Consider the following 8,743-nt stretch of genomic DNA (forward strand, 5'->3'; position numbering starts at 1 on the left):
TAATCGATAAAATCTATTATTATGCTAAGAGATACTTAATATCCATCAACAGATGTTCGTTTTATAAATTAAAATTGTTGTGTAACCTTTAAAGGTTTTGTTAAAAAGTTGTTATTTTTCTAATGAAAGCTTTCAGACAAATTAAAAAAAATAATGAGTCAAATTTTCAAATGTTTATAAGTCGACGGGAGCTTTTATTTTTACTGTTTGTATCGTACCTCGCACGATAAATTGATTTAGTCTAATTAACATTCTATAGTTAGTAGTATTAATATGTTAAGAGCCCAATTCAGACATAAAGAGATTTTTTAGGGATTTCATTTAAAATAGCAGGGTTCGTACAGTTTTTAAAAATTTAAAAAAGTGGTGGCAACATTGTTACAAAAAAGGCTACTAAATAACTCTGGAATCTGTTTTACTGAGCATAGCTATTTAATTTTGAACTGTAAAAGTTTGCAAATATATTTAAAAATTAAACTTATAAAAGTTTGAAAAATTATAAAAATATTTAAAATTTTGTAGTAGGGTTCATTTGATATATAAAAACTTATTTGATATATTTATAAATCCAAGTATGAAATAGAAAAATATGAAATTCATAGCCACTTTTAAATTTAAAAAAATATTGCCTTTCAAAAAATGTGGCAAAAATGGAAGCTATGCTACATTCAAATAATTTAAAAAAAGTTATTTAAAAGGTAATTTCTGCTTTTACTCACAACTTCTAGAAAAATATATTTAAATGAAAGTTTAAATAAAGGATAATGTTATGGAATACAATTAGTACGGAATTTCCGTATTTCCAGGAAGATTTTTTTTTAATGGTAGAAAAAGCAATGCGTTATTATTTTAATAAATGAGATCTAAAAATTACACTCGGAAATTTTTTTTGTTTGTCTCCTGCTGCATGAGATTTTTGAACGGGTCTTAGATATTTTCGAGTAGCTGATTTCATGGCAGCAATCGGTTTCTCTCTACAAGCTATAGTTTTTATTCAATTACGTAATCGTAACGACGAATAATTACTCAGTGTTCCCACTTCTCTGCTACGTAGGAAGTAGAAGGAAGGAGGCGATAATACTTTTCTGTTTACGATGCTATTTGTTAAGGTCGAAATTTCTTTTCTTCTTGTTTTTTCTCTTAAGTGTTACTTACTCTCAAAGGAGCATTCCAGTGTATATGTATTTACATTAAAAATCTCTACTGTAGAGGCTGTTGGTTGCGTCAGCTCAGATAGAATGAAAATCTGAGGTAGAAGGATCGAGGATGGGAACGAAGATCGAAGGTAGGAGGACGAACCGAAATAGTTCCTGCGCGGATGAATACCGGCGGAGGAGCATCAACCGGCGGCCAAGGCAGGGAGTGAAAAGGCTGAAGTCCAGTATTTAAGCAGATGACAGTTTGCCTCCGAGAGAGGTTGTTGTGCAGCGTCCGAGACTTCGTCTCGATATCCCAATTTCTTCCCGGTGACGCCCACCTGCAGTATGCGACATTTACAATCAAAAGTTTAAGTTTTTAATTATTCTTTTAATAACCACTTTTAATGTTTTTAAAGAATAACTTGTTAATTGGAGTTTGTGAAGTTTCGCAGATGGTTTGTTATCTTTCAATATTAAAGAGGATGTTTCTTTGCCATATTGTTTCATTTTTGAAAGTCTTACATCTCCATCACCGAAGCATATACAATTGGTGACCTGTAAACGAATGCGTATATTTCTGTTTCTGCAAACTGCTTTTGAGAAATTCTACTAGTTGATGGATTACGGGGAAATGCTGGTACGTTTCAAGTTTTAAAGTTTTTTGGCAAGCCGTGAGTACAAATTACTTCTATTGTTGGACTTATAAATTTTGGATTAATGCGAAAAATGCCCGAATCTACTGAAACTGCTGATCAACAAATTGCTCGTGTCACTGTAAAGCCGCCACCTTTTTGGAGAGCTAATCCAGAATTGTGGTTCAGACAAATAGAAAGTCAGTTCACTCTTGCGGGAGTAAATACAGAATCAACGAAATTCCACCATGGAGTTGCTGCTCTACAACCGGAGGAACTGGCGATTATCAGCGACATTGTTATCAGTCCACCTGTGGATAAGCCTTTCGCCGCACTTAAGAAAAGACTGTGCTCTCAATATGCTGAATCTGAAGCTCAACGCTTAAGGGATTTGATTTCGGGGATGCAACTTGGCGACCGCCGTCCTTCAAGACTGCTTCTGGAGATGCGGAATAAAGCCGGAGCGAGAATTAACGATGAAATTCTTAAATCTTTATTTTTGCAGAGATTGCCTACTAACGTTCAACAGATTTTGGCGATTTCCAACGATAACCTGGACAAGCTGGCAGAGATGGCGGATGGTATCATGGCTACAACAACTAACGCACAGTCAGTCAGCGTAGTTGCTGATTCGACGGATCAGACGGATTTACGGTCTTTATTGACAGAGATCACAGCTCGTCTCGCACGGTTGGAAGCCCGTACAAGTGACCGGTCGAGAAGTACCAGTCAGAAACGCTCTACAAGCCGAAGCCGACAGTCTGCAAATTCACAGAATTGCTGGTATCATAAAATATTTAAACAACGAGCCACAAAATGCCGACCTCCATGTTCGTTCCTGCCGGAAAACTGCTGAGGCCGTCATCTAGTCATAAGGATGACGGCGAAGCGATGATTCAGCGACTTTATCTGACGGACAGGTCTACATCCTCACGTTATCTCATCGATACGGGAGCTGACGTCTCTGTGATACCTTGTGCTGCTTATGCATCCAGTGACCATTCCTCTCAGATGAAGTTGTTCGCCGCAAACGGTACGACCATTCCAACGTTTGGCTAACGCCTGTTGAAATTAGACCTCGGACTCAGAAGAGAGTTCTACTGGCCTTTTATCATCGCTGCCGTGCCTCATCCAATTATCGGAGCTGACTTCTTACGCAATTTTGGTTTATTAATAGACGTCAAAAATGCTACAGTAATTGATCCTTTGACCAAGTTGCAAACAAGAGGTTACCGGTATACTGGGAATGCTTCAGCAGTAAGGGTAATTTTAGAGAACTCCAAATTCCACAATTTGTTGTCTGAATTTCCTGCTCTGATTAGATCAGGTGTCACGCCAAGAAAAGTTAAGCATGGAGTAGAACATTGGATACAGACAAAAGGACCTCCTGTTTTTTCGAAACCTCGACGTTTATCGACAGATAAGTTGAAGGCTGCAAAACAAGAGTTTGAATTTCTGGTAGCATCAGGGGTTTGTCAGCCTTCCAAAAGCTGTTGGGCGAGTCCGTTACACATGGTGTTAAAGAAGAACGGCGACTGACAACCATGTGGTGATTTTCGTCGTCTTAATGGTGTGACCGTGCCAGATAGGTACCCTGTTCCCAACATGCAAGACTGTTTTCAGGTTTTGGAAGGTAAAAGGATATTTTCTACCTTGGACCTGGAAAAAGCGTATTATCAGATTCCGGTGCGCAGCGAAGACGTACCAAAGACTGCGGTAACAACACCGTTTGGATTGTTCGAGTTTTTGTATATGCCGTTTGGATTATCAAATGCTGCCGCAACTTTCCAACGCTTCATTCATCAAGTCTTAGGTGAGTTTGAATTTTGTGTACCTTATTTTGATGACGTATTGGTAGTTTCGAAGAACGAAGAAGAGCATTTAACGCATTTAAAACGAGTTTTTCAACGTTTTGCTGAATATGGTGTAACACTCAACGTAAGCAAATGTGTCCTGGGACAGTCCTCAGTAGAATTCCTAGGGCATTGTGTAACGGAAAAGGGTATTACTCCGCTTCCTGATAAAGTTTCTGCAATTGCTAATTTTCCTCAACCAGTAACAATAAAAGACCTGCGTCGATTTCTTGCGGTCTTGAATTTTTATAGAAGATTCATACCTAGAGCTGCCCACACTCAAGCAATTTTAAACGAATATTTAAAAGGTGCTAAGAAAAATGATAAAAGCGCGATCAAGTGGTCGGAGGAAGCAGTTACTGCCTTTGAGAAGAGCAAGAAAGAATTGGCGAATTCAACCACGCTGTACCATCCTGTCATGAATGCACAGTTGGCGATGGTGGTAGACGCTTCAGATACTGCGATGGGTGCTGCTTTGCATTAGCAGATCGAGAAAGAGTGGCAACCACTTGGTTTTTATTCAAAGAAGCTTGCACCATCGAGCGAAGAAGAGAAATACTGACAGGCTGTCATGTGCGTGCTGGCATTTATACAATTCTAAGAATATGACGTCAGAACTCTTATTTCAGTTCACTTCAAAAATAAGTAAAAACACAATTGATTAAAGACAAACAGATAACAATATGAAATAAACTTGATTTTACGATGAGCGGCGAACCTATCACCACACAGTATCCCCCCAGTGACAAAGTCACGATACCAATAATGATTGTTAAAAAAACAATCATAAAATACAAAGTAGTAAATTCAAATATACGTCTTAATTACGAAGAAAAAAAATTTAACTTGGAAATTGGAATACAATTAATAGATACAAAATATTTAGATGCTTTTATATTCCATACTCTTTAACAAAATATTTTGGGAAATGCACACGGCGACCAGATTTTGTAACAATTGGCTTTTCTTCCTTTGTTGGAGATAATTGCTTTTCGACCATTGGAATTTTATTTATTTTTAATTTCTCAGATATTTGAAAAGCTGGTTTAATTCTATCTATTGAGACAGTTATTTTCCTGCCATGAAAATCAATAATAAAGGTTTTATCCAAACGTTCAATTACACGGTGTGGTCCGGTGTATGCAGGTGATAGTGGAGGACGATTTTTATCGACTTTTAAAAATATATGAGAACAAGATTTTAAATTAGGATTAATATAGAACTTATTTTTACTGTGTGCTGATGCTGGTACAGGACTTAATTTTCTCATTGCGGCCATTAAATTTGTGACATAATTTTCTGTTACTGGTGGAGATAAAGAATTTGCGTTTAAAAGATCCGAAGGTAGACGTAAGGAAGTACCATAAACAAGTTGTGCACAAGTTGCATTAATATCAGCTTTTAAAGCTGTGCGAATACCTAATAAAACAATTGGTAAAATTTCGGTCCATTTATTATTTTCCTGTGCTATTATAGAACTTTTGAGTTGTCTATGAAATCGTTCTATCATTCCATTACTTTGCGCGTGATATGAAGTAGTATGGATGTGGTTACTGCCTAAGATATTAGTGAGATTTCGAAAAAGAGTTGATTCAAAATTTCGGCCTTGATCGGTAGTTATAGTAACGGGTGTGCCAAATCTAGAGATCCAACCGTGAATAAGTGCTTTTGCGGTGGTTTCGGCAGTCATATCCGTAGTAGGGATAACTTCTGGCCATCTCGTGAATCTATCGATTATTGTTAGGCAGTATTGCTTACCTTCAGAAATAGGAAGTGGGCCAATAAAGTCCAGATGGATATGGGAAAATCTTGCGTCGGGTTGAGCAAATGTACTAAAAGGAGCTTTAGTGTGTTGAAAAACCTTAGCTCGCTGACATTTCTCACAAGAACGAACTTTATTTTTGATATCCACTTTCATGTTGGGCCACACAAATCGTTTAGAAATTAAATTCGTAGTTGAATATATTCCAGGATGAGAAAAATAATGTAAATTATCAAAAATAATTTGCCTGTATGATTTTGGAATAAAAGGTCTTGGATACTTAGTTGAAAAATCACATATTAAATTAACATCTTCCAAAGAAAAGTAATGTTTTTCTAATTTTAAAGATGAATTATTTGAATTTAATATTTCTTTTAATTCTGAATCTTTATTTTGTTCTTGTTCTAGTTTTTTAAAGTCTAGAAATGGAGGTTTTGAAATTGCATTTATTTCTATTCGCGATAGAGTATCAGCAACTGAATTAGATTTTCCTTTTACATGTTTAATATCAGTTGAAAATTGAGAAATATAATCAAAATATCTGAATTGGCGTGGGGAACATTTTTCAGGTTTTTGTTTAAATGCATAAATTAGAGGTTTTTGGTCAGTAAAAATAGTAAAACTTCTACCTTCAAGCATGTGACGAAATTTTTTTATTGACGCGTATATTGCCAATAATTCGCGATCGTATGTTGACCAATTTTGCTGACTTTTATTTAATTTTGTTGAGAAAAATGCAATTGGTTCCCACTCATTATTTTGATATTGCATTAAAGAACTGCCGATTGCAAAATCAGACGCGTCAGTCCACAGACTTAAATTAGCACCAGGTTTAGGATATTTTAATAGAGTTGCATCGGCTATTGCTTGTTTTGCATCAGAAAAAGATTTGTTTGAAGTATCGGTCCAAATTAACGGTAAATCAGATTTTTTTGATGATTTGTTAGATTTCTTAATATTTCGTTGTCCTTCTAAAAACTTGGTTAAAGGTGATAAAATATGAGCTGCATTAGGAATAAAGCGTCTATAAAAATTAAATAATCCTAGAAATCTACGTAATTGAGTAATCGTATTTGGTTTTGGAAAATTTAGAATTGCATTAACGCGATCACTTAAAGGTTCAATACCTTTTTCAGAAATTTTAAAACCTAAAAATTGTAAACTATTCTGACCAAATAAGCATTTAGAGGGATTTATTGTTAAACCAAAATACTGCAGTCTATCAAAAAGTGATTTTAAATATTTTATATGCTCTTCGGGAGATTCGGAAGCTATTAATATATCATCTATGAAAGCGTAAACGCCTTCCAAGCCTCTAGTTACTTCGTCAATAAAGCGTTGGAAAGTACTGGCTGCATTGCAAAGTCCGAATTGCATACGAGTACTTTCGAATAATCCGAAAGGAGTTATTATTGCAGTTTTATGTACATCTTCATGGGCTATAGGTATTTGATGGAAAGCTCGAATTAAATCAATGTGAGAAAATATTTTAGTTCCATGTAGTTCACTAGTAAAATCCATAATATTAGGAATTGGATATTTATCTTTAACAGTTTGAGCGTTTAAAGCTCGATAATCACCTACTGGACGCCAGTCCAAACTATTTTTCTTGGGAACTAAATGTAAAGGTGATGAAAAATTACTTTTGGAAGGGCGCATGTGGCCTAAATCTAACATATGTTGAAATTCCATTTTTGCTATTTTTAACCTATCGGGCGCTAGACGCCGAGGTTTAGCAAAAACTGGTGAACCAAAAGTTTCTATATGATGTACAACATTATGCTTAACAATTTGGTCTGAGCAAATAGGTTTCGTTATTTCAGGATATTCGTTTAACAATTTTTCATAATAATTTTCACCAAGAACAGTTTTAATTGAAATAATGTCAGAAGTTTTAAAAATACAATGAGAATTTAAATTAGTAGTAATATCATTTAAGCAACGTTTTCTAATATTAGGTTTAAGATTAAAATAGTATAAAAAATCTGCACCTATAATATGATTAGTTATATCACAAATATAAAATGGAAAATTAAACTTTCGTCTAAGACCGAAATCTAAAGTTAACAATTTCTTACCGTATACTTTTATGATGGTATTGTTCGCAGCTTTAAAAGTCTGAATAGGAGAAAGAGTTTTTTCTTTTTTATTTGCTGGAATAATTGAGCAGTCACTTCCGGTATCCACTAGAAATTGTTTGTTAGTTTGTCTATCTCTAACAAAAAGGCGACAATTTGTTGGAGGCAAGATGTTAGTCGCATTCACTCTTGCCTTTCTTGGTTTTTCTGGTAGATGCAGGGTTTGACACACTTTCTAGCATCAGATTTAAATTTCCGATGATAGAAGCACATTTTGGAGTTTCGATGTGGAGATGAGGATTGGCTTTGACGATTACGAAACTGTGCATAATTCCGGTTGCGAGACCTGCTGCGTGTCCGCAATGCAGCTACTTCTTTTCGTAGAGCTCTAACTTCTTCTAAAAGTTCAAAGGTGCATTGTTGGTTTGAAGAAACTTCGCTAACTTCACTTGAAGTTGACACTTCCATTACTTTATCAGCGATTTCTGCTGCTCTAGTTGAACTTAGTGAAGGGATTGCGGCCAATATCGACTGAACATGCTGCGGTAGCTGATTTAGAAATAGTTCCAAAAGTAGAGAATCTGAGATTTCGTGGGATTCAGCTCTTCTCTGCATAGTGCGCAAGAGTTCAGTAGGCTTTCTATCTCCTAGTTGCTCTCCGGAGAGTAAACGTCGAATTTCCTGGGACTTTGTTTCCCCGCAGCGTGCAATAATTTCTTCTTTCAGCTTTTTGAAAGGATCCTCTGCGTCAGGAGTAATAATGACGTCCCTTACAACTGCGGCTACTTCAGGAGGAAGATGGGCGAGGCAGTAGTTAAACTTTGTTTTGCTTTCCGTAATCGGCTTCGGTGTCGCAAGCTGGAAAGTTGCTTCGACCATATGGAACCACAGGTGTGGATCAGAGATATTGAAGATGGGAATTTTTACTGCAGACGATTCCGCCATAGTTGCAGTTTCCTATTAATTCGATGATGAAAAATGAAAGTTGCTTGTATCGTCAGACATCCGGGTCACCATTGAAAGATGATGATTCCCATATCAATTTTCAAGAAATGGCTAACAACCAAAAAGGTGACCAGGAACTAGCCGAAATTTTAGCTCAAACCGGTAACTCGTCTTTAGTACTTCAACCATTCGTAATAGGTGATCCTGGTGTGGAACTGTTTTGTGATGTATCTACCAAACGGATTCGACCATTCGTACCGAAAGTGGACAGAAAAAACGTCTTTTCCAAACTGCATGCTATTTCACATCCAGGTATTAAGGCTACTATAAGGTT

At 36.2% G+C, this 8,743-nt stretch overlaps 3 protein-coding genes across 3 annotated transcripts; 2 read left to right on the forward strand and 1 right to left on the reverse strand.

Annotated features, from left to right (window-relative positions):
• Positions 1-1,865: 1,865 nt before the first annotated feature.
• LOC147809028 (uncharacterized) lies at positions 1,866-2,627 on the forward strand. The gene has a single exon (XM_087162746.1). It carries the CDS (start codon positions 1,866-1,868, stop codon positions 2,625-2,627), a length of 762 nt encoding a protein of 253 aa, XP_087018872.1.
• Positions 2,628-2,662: 35 nt separating this feature from the next.
• LOC147809029 (uncharacterized) lies at positions 2,663-3,310 on the forward strand. Its single transcript, XM_087162747.1, has 2 exons — positions 2,663-2,804; positions 2,949-3,310. Exons 1-2 carry the CDS (start codon positions 2,663-2,665, stop codon positions 3,308-3,310), a joined length of 504 nt encoding a protein of 167 aa, XP_087018873.1.
• Positions 3,311-6,525: 3,215 nt separating this feature from the next.
• On the reverse strand, positions 6,526-8,539 carry LOC147809030 (uncharacterized). Its single transcript, XM_087163766.1, has one exon. The coding sequence runs from the start codon at positions 8,407-8,409 to the stop codon at positions 7,648-7,650; it is 762 nt and encodes a 253-aa protein (XP_087019892.1). The 5' UTR covers positions 8,410-8,539; the 3' UTR covers positions 6,526-7,647.
• Between the last annotated feature and the right edge of the window lie 204 nt (positions 8,540-8,743).

Source organism: Parasteatoda tepidariorum, chromosome 5 (genome assembly GCF_982258835.1).
Source record: "Parasteatoda tepidariorum strain Cologne lab strain chromosome 5, Ptep-v5.0, whole genome shotgun sequence".
Classification (NCBI taxonomy): domain Eukaryota; kingdom Metazoa; phylum Arthropoda; class Arachnida; order Araneae; family Theridiidae; genus Parasteatoda; species Parasteatoda tepidariorum.

Bases quoted from the DNA above. Each gene is read 5' to 3' on its own strand.
- LOC147809028 (XM_087162746.1), top strand. From the start codon at position 1,866: ATGCCCGAATCTACTGAAACTGCTGATCAACAAATTGCTCGTGTCACT.
- LOC147809029 (XM_087162747.1), top strand. From the start codon at position 2,663: ATGATTCAGCGACTTTATCTGACGGACAGGTCTACATCCTCACGTTAT. The intron at 2,805-2,948 runs GTACGACCATTC...GTTTATTAATAG, and splicing joins GAAGTTGTTCGCCGCAAACG to ACGTCAAAAATGCTACAGTA.
- LOC147809030 (XM_087163766.1), bottom strand. From the start codon at position 8,409: ATGGCGGAATCGTCTGCAGTAAAAATTCCCATCTTCAATATCTCTGAT.